Consider the following 17,775-nt stretch of genomic DNA (forward strand, 5'->3'; position numbering starts at 1 on the left):
AATCACACGGTCACCCCAAAGACGAGAAAAAAAGGAATGATGACGATTATGCGTACGTGTCGGTTTACCCGCTGCAGTTGCACTGACGTCGTCGTCTTTGTGCCCCTGCCCACGGGGGCATCCTGATTGGACGCTCGGCGCCTGGGGAACCGCTACCGGACCGCATGGCAACCTTCTGCTGAAAAGACATGACTGAGATTATGAAACACCGACATGCACTTTATTATGAGCAACGAGCAGCCATTTTTGATTGCCCGAACATACTCCAAGCTTCAGTTGATTGAATTACTGCGGTTGTTCACCATTGTATCACGTCGGGCTTCAAACAGCATCCAATAATGGTACGTTTACAGTGAACTCGGATTTCTCACATTTCTGCATAATATCACCATTAAATCAGTCATAGTAAAAATTCGGAACACAATCGTCGGAAACGTACCGCGACCGCGGTCGTAATTCCTCCGGTTGGCGCCGAAGCTCGCGGGAAGCTTGCGTCTCCTCGTTGGGCGAAGGGCTCGGCGTGGCGGCGGAGCGCTGACCGTAAGAAGCGGCCGGCGAGGCCTTCCCGTGCGAAGGGACGTCTTCGGAGCCCTCCAGCAGGTACGTCCGCTCGGGAAGGGGGGGGCACCACTCTTCGTGCGAACTGCAAGCCAGGGCAAAGGGATTCACAAAAGAACCAAAACAAGAGAAATGTTCTTGTTGAAAGATGTCCGAATTTCAAGTTGAGGATCAATAATGTCAAATGTTCATCAATCTTATATTCAACAGTATTCCCAAAAGGAATTACTGAGATTCCCCAAATATAGGGCGCACCTGTGTATAGGGCGCGCACTTAATTTTAGGGTCAAAATTTGCTATTTTCTATGTTACTTTTTGGCGACAATGTAAAAAGTATCGCAAAACAGAATCAAATTCGTCTTTTGTAAACTCCTCATATTTTCTTGCGTACATATCTGTAAGTTATGTATTTGTTGTGGTTAAGATGGGACTATGTTTCAGATTTCCCACATTGTGCGCAGTCAGTGAACGGAGCACCACCGTAATGGTGAATTTTTTCAAGCGGTTGTTTTTCCTTTTCTTCGCAATTACACAAATTCTTTTTTTTTTTTTATATTTTTGTGCATTTGGCAAAGCGCTACACTATATAACCCTATTTATTATTTTGTTTTTTAAAGTAAAAAATGTCTGTCATTTTATTTTAATGCCAAGGACTGCTGGAATACGAAAGGTGGACCGCAAACGGGCGCCAGGCAACAGTTTTGGCACTTCTGTATTAAGCTAAAATGTGACTCACCCTATTTCGCACACGTCCTCCTCTTCTGGCAGCTCCTCACCCTGCTCACACTGTTGCAACTCTCCAAGTTGGGGAGGCGGGGCTAATGTCTCCATCCACGGTAGAGATGGCGCCTGAACAGCCTTGCCCATGGCCTTCTGCTTTGGCTTGCCTAGAAAACAAACACGATCTTTAAAATAGAAAAAAAAACCTGATACAAATGATTCAAAACACATAGAACCAAATAATCCCTTATCTATTAAATTTAAAACGCTCAAATTCTATGACTTAGTGGAATACACCCATCCATCGATCCATCTATTATCTATCGCCGCTTATCCTCATAAGGGTTACAGGCTTGCTGATGCCTATCCCAACTGAATCCGGGTAGTGGGCAGGGGACACCCTGAACCGGTTGCCAGCCAATTGCAAGGCGCACAGAGAGCAAAAACCATTCACGCGCCCAATCACACCTAAGGACAATTTAGAATGTCCAACACATCTGCCATGCATCTTTTTTTTTCTCCATAGTGCACGGAGAAAACCCGAGAACATGTAAATTCCACGCAGGAAGACCAGAGCCGGCTGGATTCGAACTCTGGTCCCTTAACTGCGAGGCGCCATCGAGCCGCCCTGGAAAGTGTTTATATGTTCAATAAATCCAATTAAAAATCCAAATCAGTCAAAAACAGGCACAGGGTGAGGAGAAGCCCAATCCAGAGTACCAACAGCCAAACATGATAAGATCCACTGATCAGATTTTCATTGCAAGACAATGAAAGCAATTCTCCACACCGCTGCAGCGGTCCGGTTGAGCATAGTGGGCTCCGGCGGCGCCCGGCCTGGCGATCCAGCACTCCTCATCTTGCGGCGGGCTTGGAATTTGTCCGGGGAAGGCCACGACGGAAGCGGAGGCATAGGGGGCGCCGGAAGCGAAGCTGTGCAGATCCTCGCCTGTGGCATCGATGGTGCTGTAGATGGGCCCCTCGGTGGATCCGCTCATACTGCATTTCTCCGTCTCGTTCAGGTAGTTGGCGATACCGGCTTCTGCGCGGCGTACAAAACAGTCCAAACATCTGCCGCCTTTTGAAGACATCGACGTCATAAATGCCATTTCGGCTTCCGGTACCGTTGTAGTAGCGCTCGGCCGGGTCGCGACCCGCGGCGCAGCAGCCCACCGCCTCGTTCCCACTGCGGACCGGACTGGAGCTAGGCCAAGAGTCTGCCAGCCACGGGTAGTTGCCGCCCAGCACGCCTGGCCTACACAGACAAAACGCACATCCTTCCCGTCACTTCCAGATTCGTTGCCGTCCAAATGGGAACGCAGCAGCGGGCGCGACCAAAACAGGAAGGAAATAAGTACTAGTCAGTTGTAGGGTGCAGATTTTCACTTGAGCAATGGGCTTCACGCCACAGACTTCCATCTGGCTTTGAAGCTAGCCAAAAGCTCATTTTCGCGGTGAATGGTGACCCAAAAATCCGCAAAATAAGACACCCCCACCAGGAGGTTCCACCAGGAACTTTCGCGCATCTTTAAAGTACATGAAAAGTATTTATACTTGTTCTTTGTGACTAGCATTACTACAGTGCAAATATTCACTTAAATCTTTAATTATTAAACCTCAATAAGGGGTGTAAAACTTATTTTATCATGGGCCACATCGTTGATAGTTTCTGTTGGAGGGCCATTATGACGGCGGTCAAATAAATTTCAAGTACGATCGTCACACATTTGCATTTTGAAATCGGAGGCCGCTAATTACATTTCAAAAGAAAAAAAAACGCATGTTGTTTTCCCCCAAAATTTGTAAAAGTTGAAGACGACTTGCAAATTTGGTATTTTCGCCAGAAACAGGAAGTCAGAAATCATTGAGCGGGCCACATAAAATGATGTGGCGGGCCGGATCTGGCCCCCGAGCCTCGAGTTTGACACCTGCGTCATTAAGTAATTGTAGTTGTCCGTTACCATTTCCGTCCTTCGGTCATAGTCGGGACATGGAGGACAAAGTACATTTTTTGCCGACGAGCAAAATGAAGTTCTCACTTCCATTTCCTTCTCAATGAATTGAAATCGTTCCGAACGGCGGCCCCAAAACTGACGGCGGATGAGCTGGCCCCTCCCGTATCTGACGAGTGCTGAGTGGAGCGCCACCAGCAGCAAAAGTTAGATGATTACCTTCCATTGTGTCCAGATCCATCTCCGTTAGGAAATCCGACTGCAGAAGACAAAGGACCGTTCGTTAAACACGGCGTGCTTTTCTTTGGCGTCCTCGTTGATGAGACGGGACTGACCCGCCGGCGTGTAAGCGAAGGAGGCGGCGTAGTGGCTCAGTTCCTTTCTCTTTTTGCGCCGGCAGTAGATCCAGATGCTGAAGCCCATGAGGATGAGCCAGCAGGCGCCACCCACGCCGGCGATGAAGGCCGGCCGCTTGACCACGTCGGCGATCTGCTCGGCCAGACCGCCGTCGCTCTCGCCGCCGCGGCGGTCGGAGTCAGCGCCGTCCGCCGCGGGGATCCGCTCGGCCGCCGTGTCTGGGAGAAGTCAAAAGAACATCGCGCCGCTCAAAACCACGAGGGGAAATGTCAGTCGAGTGGCCTGAGGGTAAACGAGTTATTTCCTCGTTCCCCCTCGGGACAGTGGTGTAACATTGACGATAGGAAGGTGTGCAAAGACTAAGCAAGCGGAAGATAATGGCGACTTATTTTGCAGAAGTCGGAACTCACGGATGAGGACGGGCAACGGCCGGCTGCGGGCGCCGACCCCGGCGCCGGTCACGGCCGCCACCTCCACCTGGTAAAGGACGCCGGGCAGCAGCCCATTCAGCGCCGTGGACAAAGTGTTCCCTTCCACCGTCTTGTTGATGTAATCACGTGTGTGGTTGTTGCCATTGCTCACACACCAAAGCTGTTGACATAAAGATATATTTGCACTTTCTTATAGAAAAGCATGCACAGTGGACCCCCGGGTTACAGCGTCCCTGGCTTACGTTTTTTTTACAAGTTTTTTCATCCCCTCTTTAAGGTATTTTCCCCGCTTTGCGACAAAAAAAAAACTGTCATGACCCTAGGGGGTTGTCTGTATTTGTGTTGTTTTGTCTCCATCCGCAGGCGTTTTCAGGTGATTGCACGTATTTCCGGAGATGTGCTCTGCTATTGGTCAGCCTCACTCCTTTCAAAATGGCGGAACGATAAAGCTTTGTTCTATTGTGAGTGGTTACAAAAGCGTATTTATAGTGCCTTTTACTGCTTAATTCAAACTTTTTTGGGTTAGCCATTGGTCCCAAGATTGCTAGTGATGTTAAAGAGAGAAGAAGATGATTTATATGGAAACGATGCTGGAGATAACACTTATTCGGGAATATGGACATAACAAGCGGCACTCAAAGGTAAATAAATCCTTTCTATAGTTTTAATTTATGATGTTTTCTGATTGTATACATGTATATTATATATACGTAGCACTTACTATACTATTTTGGTACCAGTTTTTAATCTGTATGTAAAATTTTGATGTTTTTACCTGGGGTTCTAAACGCATTAGCTATTTAACATAGGGTTAGTTCACAGGTGTTTACCTTGTACTCGTGGATGATGCCGTTCTGCACGTCACTAGGCGGAGGCTCCCATGAGACGACGATGCTGGAGCTGTTGCTTTGCTTCACTCTTGACACAGTCACAGCTTTCGGCGGAGCACTAGGCACTGAAAGGCAAAATCAGCACAATGAGGCACCCATGCAAATGTACCCAACTCAATCAAGAAATGTCAAGTCAAGTTGATTTGTAAGCCCTGAATCACCGCAGTCTCAAAGGACTACACAGGAGAAAAAGAAGTCATACGGAACATCATAAATATCCCTTGAACAAAACTCCCAGAAGGGGAAGGAAAAACTCAAAAATCCCATCTGGGGAAAATAGGAAACCTTCAGAAGGGACCGCAGGCGGGAGGAGCCCCCTTCCACTTAGATGCAGAGTGCCACATTGTGCCATATTATAGGAAAGTGTGAACCCCCAAAACTCGGATTTTCATCCGTCAATGTATACGTCACTCACCAGAACCCGACTGACCATCTGTTAGTCTTGTCACTTCATGGTCATTTGATGACAATATAATAAAAATAAAATAAAATCAACAACACAATCACATCACATTTCCCTTACCACAGGACTTTTCGCTCCCCATCAAGGTTAAATTTCCTTTTGGCCCCCTGCTCACTGGAATGTGATCAGATGTTTGTCGGGAAAGGATTCATCCAACCTCTCACCACACGGTTTTAGCATGTCAGTTTGGTTTTTAAGTCATCCCAAGTCCTTATTGAGGAACCTTCCTTACAGATAGGCTGAAGATCTAACAACACCCTTTTTCAAATGGTTCTTTCTTTTCTAAATCTCGTGCACTTGGTACAGCTTGGATTCATGTAGCCGTCCATGTTAGAAACATTCAGACCAGTTTTAAAACGCGAGCAGCAGTCGATGCCAGCTTTAATTGTTCTGTCAGTATAAGGGTGGAGCGATAGTAAAGATAAAAATGACAGACACAGTTTTTGAATATGAATCGTAAGCTTTATTAGCAAAGCAGTAATGCAAAATGAATAACAATTCAAGTAAAGTGCAAATTAAATGGATTACAATGAATGCGAAACAAAAAAAACCCCACAAACTCCTTATTGGAGTTGGTTCATTCCTGATTAATCACAAAATTCTCCATCCACATATACATATTATATATATATATATATATATATATATATATATATATATATATATATATATATATATATATATATATATATATATATATATATATATATATATATATATATATATATAATATGTATATGTGGATGGCAGTAAATGAGCCAGACATGGGCTAAATTTGACATCTGTAGGGTGTACTTTTTTTGAATGCTTTTCCCTTGATATACACCAAAAATATTTAAAAGCCCGAGTTGGGTCAAAATTTCCCTCAGAAGTTAATATTACGATCATGGATTCTTTATCCCAGTCAACATGTTGATGGAGAATTTTGTGATTAATCAGGAATCAACCAACTCCAATAAGGAGGATCCCTATAACCAGGACAATAATCTCCTCCACGTCTTCTATGTAGGACAAGAAGTTTTCCCTCTACCTCCTCTTCCCGTGGAGAAAATTCCGTCAGTTGAGTCCAGAATCCATCCGACCAACTACATGGGTAGATTTCCTGTAGAAAAATCCTCCCGGAGTCTGAACAATGATTTGAGACGGAAGACAGCGTAGGGCCAAGTCAGCAAAGCGGGGAGATAAGGGTGGCGGAGGAGCAGAGCGAAAAGCGTCCGTCTCCAAGCAGAAAGTCAAATTATTCCTATCAGCTATGCACCGTGCGCAAAGGTTGAAAAAGAAATCATCTGTCTTCCGTTAAAGCCTCCTCGCGGTTTGAGCGTCGGCAAAGCTGAGCTGCTTTCATAACCTTCTGTGTGTGGATATAACGCTACTTTCCGCCGTACGTTCCATCACAGGCAACGAGAAAGTGTTTGGTGTTTCTCCATGCCGGCTGTACTCCTCCATTTGCTTGCTTCTACTTTTCCTCCTGCCTCCGTCGACTTCTTTTTGACTTTCACTTCAAGCTTAAACAGTTTTGGTTTTATTTCACTGTTACGCTTTTTTACGATAAACACTATTATATACGCGTATCACGATGTAATCCTATCACGTCTCATTTTGAGAGAATACAGGAAGCGGTTACTGAGTATACATTGTAGCGATGATATGTGATGTATATTAACTGCGAGATAGCAACCGATAGCATGATCGTTAAATTGAGACGAATGTGGACGAATTTTTAATTCTAATTGAGTTTGTGATTTAAAGGACGCTTGCTGTTTAATATTTTTCTGTGGAAAAATATTTACCGTATATTTCCGACTAAAAGCCGCGACTTTTTCATTGCAGTGCGGCTTATCTGCGGGTGTTTCCCACCGGGAGTGTTCAAGGGGTCAGTTTATGGAACAACTCGGAAAGAGAACTGAAAAGATGTGAATCGATGTCTGTGCTCAAAAAGAGTTTTAAAATATATTTTTAAAAATATTTTAATTTTTTTTTTCAATCGAATAAGACCTTGTATTTGTACTTGTATATATTATTTATTTGCAGTGTGTGTACCTGCGGCTTATAGTCCAATGCGGCTTATCCATGGCAAACAAAGATGCAGTTTTTTTTTTTTTGCTGCATTTTTGCTGCTGCAGCTTCTATACAGGTGCGCCTTATAATCCGGAAAATACGGTATGTCTAATTATTTCTTTTTGAGATCAGATCTGACAATTTATGTTGATTATTATTATTTTTTAACCAAAAATGCTTTTCACTGGTTAAAGGGTACTTTGCCGAAAACATATTTCACATGGGGTACATCACTGCAAAAAGCTTAAGAACCACTGAATTAAACCCTTGTTCCCCGAAGGTTTTCGGGGAGGTTCTGTGGAGCAATTACCTTCTTCTGGGGTTCGAACCAGAATCGCGCGACTGTCCTTCCCTTGAAATTCGTCGAAATAAGGCCGGATCTTGATTTCATACTCCGTTCCTCGAAGAAGGCCGGTAAGAGTGGCGCTGCGCTCGGACGGGGAGTTGACATCTTGGAGGAGCCACGTTCCCCCACTGGGGCGGTACATGAGACGGTAGCCCTGCACGAACTGAGACTGCCGATCAACCTGGAGAAGGAAACGAGACAAAGTCAAGGTGGACCTTACCCGGACTATAAACGAGGACACTTACAGCCCAGGAGACCCGGACGGAGGTTGAAGCGGGCCGGACGGGCTCTCGGAGATGCAGCAGGACCTCGCCGAGCTCTCTCAGCAGCTGCCTGTGGTCCACGCCCTGACCGGTCGGGCTCACGTCTTGGACAAAGGCAAATCCATGTCAATCCGCGTCCTTGGAGATAACCCGCGCCGCCAAGCTCCTCCGACAGACCTTGCGTTCTGACGGGCTCCGAGATGGGACTGGGGTCACTCAGGCCGTAGGCGTTGACGGCTCGGACAATGAACAAGTAGATGGTGTTGGGGAGTAGCCCGCCGATGGTGTGCGTTTCCAGCTTGACCGCGTCGGCGAGCGTTTGCCAGGTGCTGCCGGCCGACTGGCTACAACGGACGTGACCAAGCAAACGGAAAAAAACGGTCAATCCCTTCGCAATCCAGTTTGCCACAACGGATGGACTGCACTGGCAAATCATTGCTCCAAGATACATCTCCAAACTAAATATGAATATTGATGCCGAGACATGCTGTTATTCATCGTTCTCTTCATTTTCCTCGGGGTTACCACGGCTTCAAGGACTAGATGTGGTTCTTGAATATTTTCTCCAATCGGATTCCAGCCTTTGTATTGAATCGTAGCCACATTAAATAATTTGAGGATTTATATTGATCTCCAAAATGATGATTTCAGATGTGGTCACCAAGCTTTTTGAAACTGAGAGCTTCTTTTTTGGTTCTGAGTCATATGAAGGGCCACCCGTTTATGTTTAGGTTAATGATTAAATCTGTCAACTCGTGCAAAAGTGCGAAAAGATAATTGGACTGCTGATTCACCTGAAGGCCTCGATGACATAGGAGGTAACTGCGGCTCCTCCCTCGTGAGCGTTGGGCTGCCACGTCAGAGACACGCTGTTCTTGGATACATCTGTGACTACGGGCTTGTGGGGTGGACCTGGCAACTGGAAAGGCTCCAAGCTTTGACCCACCGAAGACCCCGCGTTCTCTGGGCGGACGAATCCACGCGACGTGACAAACGGACATTTGAAATGATCAGCAAGCAGAAATCATTTTCAAAAATAGGTTTGCTCTTATTTAAAGATGGAACGTATTTGACCTCTGGGCGTCTGGGGATTTTTCACTAAAGGTTAAGCGCGAGTCAATTCTACAGATTTCACAGACGGGAATATATATAATGTTATGCGATGCATGAAATCAAACGATTCCCTGCAGGAAAATTAAAGCTTTCCTGCAACATTTAGGATGTCGCATTGTGGGAGTCCAGGCTAAGCCACTCAACCAAGTCATTGAAAGACTTGCAAATGTCAAAAGTTGTCTGCTAGCGCCCCTTGGTGGCTTTGGGGCCCTAAAACAAAAATTTCTACTGCACCCAGTTACTGTTGAAAGGATTCGTGCAAAAATCGGGGGAATTGCATGATAAAACCGTGTTTTCAATTGACAATATTTCCAATTTTTAATGGCAGTAAATGAGCCAGACATGGGCTAAATTTGACATCTGTAGGGTGTACTTTTTTTTTAATGCTTTTCCCTTGATATCAGCCCGAGTTGGGTCAAAATTTCCCTCAGAATTTAATATTACGATCATGGATTCTTTATTCCAGTCAACATGTTGATGACATTTGGTGGAATTTTAAACACGCAAAGCCACAAGCTACCTTTGACTGTAAGCACTCCACTCCAACTCGTCTCACCGCTGGAGCTGGCGGCCAAGCAGGTGTAAACACCAGAGTCGCTTTCCTGGCAACAGGGGAAAAAAAAAACCCGAAGTGTGTGTGCGTGTCATCACTTCAGTGTGTAATTGAGAAAGCTGCTTCACGCTTAATGTACTCATTAGCAATGAGCTGACAAAATGACATATCTCTCAGAAGCAGAAAGCACCCGTCTCCGGAAAGCGGCAAAACATCAAGCTCTAATAAACGGCTAAGCAGGTGACCGCACTTTCATTGACGCTGCTTTGAGAAGTACAGTTTGATTGAAAGCTCTTGAAATCAAGCTGTTCAACATCCTCAGAAAAACGTTCTCGAAAGCTGATTTATGCTAGAGGTTGTGCTGAACGCTGGAAATAGAAGCCGTTCAAGAAAATGTTCACATGATTATCGGAATTCCTCAAACATAAAACACACTTGTTTATAAGATGCGCCCTAAAATTCGGGGTCAAATTCTAGTATTTTCTATGTTAGCATGTAAAAGACGCACCAAAACTTTGGAGAGAAACCCATAGCAAAACAGAATCAATCTCATCTTCCTAAACTCTTTCTTGTGTTCCGTAAGTTATATACTTGTTGCGGGTTAAGTTAGGTGTTTCAGATTTCCCACATTATGAGCGGTCAGTGAACGCAGCGCCAGTGTAATGGTGAATGGTTTGAACCTGATGTTTATCCTTCTCCTTGCGACGCGGCTCGAGTTTATTTTGCCATAAAAAACCAAGGTGGTGGAGCACAATTTTTGACCACAATTTTAGTAATATTCCTGCGTGTGAACATGATGCACTCTGACGGTGGTTCAGTTTGCTCGCTTCTTTCGTTGAACATAATGCTGTAACGAGCTAAGCTAACATTGCTATTAGCTGCAACAGACACTGGCTGCTAACGGCCAGCCGACGTCCGCCCATGACGGTAATTATTATAAATAAGAATACCGATAAATCTTAGTCAAATGATGTCGAAAAAAAAATCACATTTTTAAGTTACCATTTATAGCACTCACCCATACTTTTGGCCTTCATTTTTGGGAAAAATAAGTGTGTCTTCTGTTTGGGAAATTGTGGTAATTAGTTTTTTGTTTAGTGCTCTGATTTGGTGATTGAATATGATTTCAGAACAACTTTGCGTTGTTTGTTTACAACGTGTGTCGCCGCTTGCTGCTCACTCCGGTAGGGAGGAACGGTTTTGCAGAAGAAAGATTGTCCATTACCACATACTTTTCCAGGAAGAACCTGCACAAGATCTCGTCCCATCCCTGCTCGTTACCTCTATGCCGAATTCAATACATTTCTTTTACTGCTGCCATTTTGTCAGACGGGTTCAGACAATTTCGACCTGACGTTCTCGGTTTTTGAAGTCAAGGCTACAGTCAAGCTCCCGCTTTTGATGCTTCTCATCTACAGTAATCCCCCGCTGCCAGAGCTTTCAAAGAAAGATCAAAGAGAGAATTTTAATGACCGGTTAGAACTGTTGAAATTTCTGAAGCGCCGCCGCTACGCAGCAGAGTCACTTTTTAGCAGGCCCTGACCTTGGGGCGCCTCGCGGCCAGGTTGATGCAGAGGGCCGACGGACGGCATCGGACGGACACGTGGGGAATGGGCACGGGACGCGGCTGGGGAAAACCAGCGCACGGCTTGACTATTAATCAACGCCGGCGGCTCGGCTCCTGCGTCAAACCGATCGCTAAAAAATGGATGAGCTAAGTGGAAGCGAAGAGACTGGAAGGAACGTGGACTACAGAGATACCTTCAAGCTGTGCAGTTCTTCGCGCAAATGTTTTTATCCATTGGAGAATTCATTGATTTATAAAAAAACAGCATTTCAATGATTGAGGGCTGTTATACAAAAGTGGTAAGACAAATCTGAAGTAAAATCTCATGTAAAAAACAACCTACCTGAAGATTGGCGATCTGGAAGGTTCCGTTTTCCATTAAGATGATTCGAGTGTCGTTCCCTGGAATCCTCCGGCCGTCTTTCTCCCAGTGGATACTGGGGGTGGGCTTCCCCGTGATGCGGCAGTGTAAGTGAGCGGTGGAACCTGGCTCATACGTATGATTTGTAGGTCCTTGCCGGATGATGGGGGGGACATCATCTGAAGGCACTGTAGGGATTCATTTCAAACTTCAACGACAACAAGAGTTCCAGGGATCGTTCGAGTACGGTGCGTACGGTTTTCGGTATGCGCCATTTTAATTAATTTACCACTCTGCTAGCACAGATATTGAGCTTTGAATTCCATCTGGCTTCCTAGGAAGCTTGAGCTCATTCCATCCTTGATCATTACTAAATCGTTGGAAGTCCGGTCCCGGGGTGCTCCTATCCAGCCGGTTTTTCATGTAAGCCTCCTCCAAAACACTTGTTATCTGGAGACTTGAAAACAGGCTGGGTAGGGGCTATCCAGGACTGGACTTGGTCTGAATTGAAGTGGTTTGTGACAAACTGAAAATGTTCAAAGCCCATGAAAGGTGCGGCACTGGACCGAAAGCCTCTTTTGACGGGAGCGTATGTTGCAGTTGGGTTATTTGCATAGCGCCTTACACCACTTGTCCGCTTTGATTACATCAGATAAGACCCCCTGCTGGCCGCCCATTTGGGGGAGGGGCATTTTCATTTCAGACAGATTTGAAGGATATTTGACTTTACATCAGTGCACATTTAAAGGAGATTAAGCATTATGCCCCCAGCCCAGTGGGAGACGTTTGTAGTGTGAGATCCAAAACCGTAATCTACAAACCAGCAGGGGGGTCCACTGTATTACAGTATTTTTCTGTGTCTTAACGTAATTACGTCAGATGCGAAATGTATCCAGGTAAATGGTGAAATTGATGAATTTTCGGCTTGGAAGTTGACGTTAAAACGTGTTTGCTATGGTTAGGGCTTTGTGTCAACTGCAAAAATGGGTACTCCAGGATCGACGGAATAATCAATAAGGTAATCGGGAAAAGATTAGTTTGCGACAGCCCCAGAAACAAGAAATCACTTGTGCTTCATGTGAACCAACTTTATCTCTATGTTGTTTAAAAGAGGATTTGTGACAGACAGTAAATTTGGCAGAGCTTTAATCAGTAATGGAGACTCGAGTCACATTTATGTTTTAATCTATACCATTGGTCAGTCCACACGTGGGTGTTTTTTTTTTTTATTACTTACTGGCTTGGCTTGATTTAATGTTTATCTGACGTTTTTTGTCAGTCTTGTCGTGATTAGGGAAACAGTTTGTCATTCACTTGTGTTGTCTTCATAAAATCCTCCGTGTGTGTGTGATGTGTGTAACTCACCGCTTACGACCTCTAACAGCGCTTTTGTAAGTATGCTGCCCGCCACGCTGATGGCCTGGCAGATGTAGTAGCCCGAGTCCTCAACGTGGACATCGGTGATGGTTAGCTCACCGCTAAGCGACACGGAAAAACGCTCTTGTGACTGCTCCTGAATAGGGAACAGCAAGATCTGGAGAAGAACAAACATGTCATTAAACTAGGTCCAGATCGACAGTCAACAACCGTTTCTGAAGAATCCGTCTTTCAAATTTGGGTTGGATGAGTATAAGCGTTTCCTACCTGACTTCCTTCTTTTTGCCAAAAGACAGCCGGTGGAGGGTTTCCTTTGGTGCTGCAGAGAAAAGTCACAGTGCGACCGGGCGCTGCGATCTGGTCGCGCGGACGCACCAGAAACTCAGGGGGCACTGAAGAACAGAAGATGGTAGAAAGCCATCGTGATCAGTTCCAAGTTGCTCCATGTGCAGTTTGTGAACAATTCTGGCATCTCGTATTAAAATCTTCTCGATTAAAAACCCTGCAAAGTCACATTTAGTCAAAGGTCGCACAAATGGAGACGAGAGAGTATCAAGACCGAGACAAAAGCAAGAGTTTTGGAGTTGGAGACCGAGACGATAGAACTTTTGGGAGAAATTCTGCTACATTGTTTCTGAAATAGTAGTGAAACAAATCTCAGTCCGTAACTGAGACAAGCGTTAAAAATTGCCTCGGATTACCAGATTAGCCCGAGATCCTTCAAATGTGGCCTTGAGAAACTGGAGACCGAGACCAATTTGTTGTCTTAGCAAGTCCTTGTCCTTACAGTCAAATTGGACCAATCTCGATGGAGTCCAGTCATTCAGAAACCAAAACTTCTCTGAGACTTCAGAAAAAGACTTTCAAATATGGCGCGGAGACCAGTTAAAAGCCAAAACCCGGACTTGAGTGTTGTGCCACTAGAGTTTTTGCTGGTTGATTCTCAGGGGATGCTTTTACATTTGATTCCAACCACACCATTGCTTTGTTCCTTGATGTCTACCTCTCTAATCTAAAAGTACCGTGACAAATTTTGCATCACTTCTTTTTTTTTTTGGATGTGGAATGAAAACAACAGTATTTTTTGAAGTTGCTCGTGTCTCGCTTTTTCAGCTTCTGAGGCCCTCGGAGCGTTTTGGTGTCTTGCTTAAGGGTACGTAGACATAAGTCACGATGGCTGGGGTTCCAACCCACAAGTTCTGGGTTACCAGACCGCCACGCTACCACCGAACCGCAACTGCCGCGATTGACGGTTGTATGCGCTTGGGCTGTAATCATGTTCGATTCGACTGGAAGCTTTGTAAAGTGGTGACATAACACACAATTGTGGAAAGCAACTTAAAAAAAATTCAAGTTCAAGCCTAGTATTTGGATGGTAATTATAGCTCTTCTCTCCCCAAAACTATGTAGAGCAAGTCTGTGACAGAAGAATGGCATGAAATGAGATACTCACTGGATGATCCCACTGTGATGGAAGGAAGCAAGAAGGGGATGGGAAGAAATAGAGAATCATGAGGTTCTAATGAATGAAGATATGGTAGCTACGTTACATGTCAAGCAGCCTGGATGAGAAGATCATTTCCTTGCCAGTACAGTACACAAGGCATGATTGTGATGATCCTGAAATAGAGCCTACAGCTGCATGCGATGGCCCGCATTCAATCTTACTTTGTCCGACTCCTATTGGACCTACTTCCTCAGTCAGATACACAAAAGTGGGGGTGTGTTTGACATGGAACCCGCACACACTCACTGGAAGTATATATCGCATGTATACCACAATAAATGAAGTCTCACTTGAAGACTCGAGGAACACTGCTCAAGAAACGATGGTTATCTGGACTCTTCTCTTCTGCATGATCTTCTACTGGGACAGAACTCTGGTGACGGGGCCACGTCATGGCCCCATTTTTCCCACCGCCCCTCCCCAGTCATCTACATGTTGTTCGAGATATGTTCTAGACATCATGACGCTCGGACTCGATCCGAATCCCTCGGCTTACCGTGCACCTGAAGGGCAGCTGCGGCCTCCGCTTTTCCGACGCTGTTTTCCGACACGCAGGTGTAAGTGCCTTCATCTTCAGCTCGCACCTTATTCAGGTGCAGACTGTTGTCACTGCGGATCTCGTATCTGCAAAGGCATCGATCGGCCTGGCGTGAATTGCAGATAAAATGTGCAAGTACAAGCGCTGCAATAGACATTGAGTGTTCTACTTAAAAAATACAATTATCATTGTAATTTATAGATCTACAATCGAATCCAAGCACTTTTGTCCGGTACCAAAAATAATACACCGATACTTTTTTCATTTATATCAAATTGTACTGTAGTGAATACGATTCGTTTTCCACAGGCTTCAGAAGATGCTTTGGAATAGAGATCTGAGATGATCGCTGGTAAGCCTTACCTGCCCCGAGGCAAGTCCCCCTCCTCTCTCCGCCAACGAACCGTGGGAGTCGGATCTCCGTGCGCCTCACAAAAGAAGTCCGCCGCATCGTCAGCCAACACCACTTGGCTCAGCGGCTTCTTCGTGAACACCGGCCTCTCTGGGTTCAACCAATTGAAGTCAAGGTTCTTGTCAGCGGATCATTTTCCCCCCAAAACAGCGATCATAATGATCAAAAATAATATACTATCAACCCATAAGCTCATCATAGCTTCACGGCGATCACAGAAGCGGCATTTAGGAGGCGCTCATAGGAAAGAAGAGTTGCAAAGATCATGAAAGCACTCAATAACTTCTATGCTTTCAATCAGGCATGTTATTGTTGTGTCGGTGCGGTGTTCTAACAATCCGAGTGTGTCAGTGTTCTATTGAAGATATGTTTGTGATTCTTTTATTTCAATATGTGCAAGGCTTGATGTTTCCGTAACCAAGCAGTTTAAAAAAAAGCTTTAGATAAAAACAAATAAACATTCATGTAACATCTTTCTGCGAAAACAATACAATCCAATTTTGACATTGCTGCCTAAAACCACTTACCAAATACGACTAGTTCTGCCGGATCGCTGTCCTTTTCTCCGACCATATTGGTGCCAACGCACACGTACATGCCGGCATCGCTCTTTCTGGTGTTTGAAATCATCAGTTTGCCTCCTCGGATCTGAAAAAGGAGAAGTGCTCTCCATTTAGATTGTAGATTGTAGACTAATTTAGTCGGTTTATAAAGCAAGAGGCGACTAATTCTCGGACAGCAGCCGTCCGGTCAACTCACGGTGATTCTCTCATCTCTGTCGTTGACCTGGACATTATTTTTCTTCCACCAGATAGTTGGCTCGGGGTGTCCTCTGGGAGGGACGCACTCCATGACGGCCGGCTCGCCCGCAGCTACCACCACGTCGCTGGGCGTCTGGCGGAAGTCGTCTCTTAGAACTGCCGGGGAAAACCAGTCAAACTAAAGGCCGGGTAAAATCCACAATTGTTAACGCCACGTTGTTAGCTCGCTGGAAACGAAAGTCATTTCCATATTCCGCGATATATATATATATATATATATCACAGCATTTTTTATTTTTGAGGGCCGCTAGTCGTTTACATCTTGCCCTACAGGGTGAAAACGGTAGGAAAAGTTTATTAGATACTGGCAATTACTCATGAGACCCCCGGGGACCCATATGAAGTGTGTGCACTCTGACGCTTTCCTATAACCCCTTTCACAAAGACAAACTAATCCTCGTACTGGGCCCAGCCAGCCTGCTTTCATCAGCGAAAAGTGCATCCCAGTCTGATTTGATTTGACCTGAAATTGAATGAACAATTTGTATGCTTCTCATTACATAGCTAGCCAACGGGCTTGTTAGTAAAGTTAGTCATTCAAATGTAACCTGGTTTCCAAGACAAAAACTCTCGCATAGATAAATTTCTATTTATTTCCACCTTCTCGGTCTAAATTCAATGTGGTTCCCTCGCGAAATACACGTTGAAAATGTCCTCCCGACAAAAGGCGGGCCAACATCCGGCCGTGCCCTGCGACGGCCGCTAGCTACCCTGGCGGACGCTCGCTAACGTCGGCCCCTCGTGGCATAGGGGCTTAATGATAGCCATCTGTGCAAACGTGCTAACACAAGACTTGCGTCATCTAGCCTAAGTGAAGAACAGCGGGGCCGAGCTTTCATTTAAGCAGCCAAACAGACATTAAAAACACATCTGGGTGGGTTGAGCTGCTGCTCACTTGTAATTAAAGAGCTTCATCCTTGTCTGTCATGTGCTCACAATGATGTGTGTGTGCGCACATACTTGACAGCGGCCCCAAAGCCCCAAAGTATAAATATTCATAAGGCAAATTGAGGATGACACAAAGTCCCTTTGCTGGCAAAGCAAAAGCGGGTAGTCTGCGAGTGGCGTCAGGAAGCTCATTTCCAGGCTCAAATACAGATCTTTTGTCGACTCGTGTCCCGTAGCGAACGAAAACTGCGGCGTCCCATAAATGTTTTCGCTTCTCGTAGGCGATGAAAGACATTATTTTTTGTTTCTTCAGCATGCCCGCTTGGATATATGTCCAGGGCCTTGGTCCCAACAGAGGCCCCCGTCTGGAGCTGACAGCGGCCTTTCTCATTATCCAAAGCGGAACCCCTCTGATCCCTATCTGCTATTGCACCACACAGGATATTGGCCCAGAGAAAGGGGGTGGTGGGGGGGGCTCTTGATGACACAGATGTCGCTGCTGCCGAGCCTCATTGCAACACGGATCCAAACCGTGGCTGCAAAGCGGCGGTCGTAAAGAGATGCATACGTCAGACGTCGGTTGGACAGCCACCCTTGCCC

The 17,775-nt window shown here is 45.5% G+C and overlaps 1 protein-coding gene across 4 annotated transcripts in view; it reads right to left on the reverse strand.

Annotated features, from left to right (window-relative positions):
- robo3 (roundabout, axon guidance receptor, homolog 3 (Drosophila)) overlaps nt 1-17,775 on the reverse strand; it is a 31,679-nt gene that overhangs the window by 2,810 nt on the left and 11,094 nt on the right. The window contains exons 3-23 of one of the 4 annotated variants that reach the window (XM_088440362.1): nt 16,226-16,383; nt 15,994-16,114; nt 15,418-15,556; nt 15,013-15,140; nt 13,277-13,401; nt 12,998-13,166; nt 11,615-11,820; nt 9,672-9,753; nt 8,833-9,001; nt 8,216-8,382; nt 8,021-8,142; nt 7,740-7,956; nt 4,849-4,973; nt 3,998-4,178; nt 3,566-3,805; nt 3,450-3,489; nt 2,403-2,533; nt 2,069-2,320; nt 1,295-1,445; nt 440-643; nt 69-175 (exon numbers count right to left, since the gene is read on the reverse strand). In XM_088440362.1, coding sequence (XP_088296488.1) covers nt 69-175; nt 440-643; nt 1,295-1,445; nt 2,069-2,320; nt 2,403-2,533; nt 3,450-3,489; nt 3,566-3,805; nt 3,998-4,178; nt 4,849-4,973; nt 7,740-7,956; nt 8,021-8,142; nt 8,216-8,382; nt 8,833-9,001; nt 9,672-9,753; nt 11,615-11,820; nt 12,998-13,166; nt 13,277-13,401; nt 15,013-15,140; nt 15,418-15,556; nt 15,994-16,114; nt 16,226-16,383 — 3,234 coding nt within the window. Of the gene's footprint in view, nt 1-56; nt 179-439; nt 644-1,294; nt 1,446-2,068; nt 2,321-2,402; nt 2,534-3,449; nt 3,490-3,565; nt 3,806-3,997; nt 4,179-4,848; nt 4,974-7,739; nt 7,957-8,020; nt 8,143-8,215; nt 8,383-8,832; nt 9,002-9,671; nt 9,754-11,614; nt 11,821-12,997; nt 13,167-13,276; nt 13,402-15,012; nt 15,141-15,417; nt 15,557-15,993; nt 16,115-16,225; nt 16,384-17,775 lie in introns of all 4 variants that reach the window. The other 3 variants (XM_088440360.1, XM_088440361.1, XM_088440359.1) reach the window with 3 other exon arrangements.

The sequence above is a fragment of the Hippichthys cyanospilos genome, chromosome 18 (genome assembly GCF_059441005.1).
Source record: "Hippichthys cyanospilos isolate Australia breed blue-spotted pipefish chromosome 18, RoL_Hcya_1.0, whole genome shotgun sequence".
NCBI classification, from domain to species: Eukaryota; Metazoa; Chordata; class Actinopteri; order Syngnathiformes; family Syngnathidae; genus Hippichthys; species Hippichthys cyanospilos.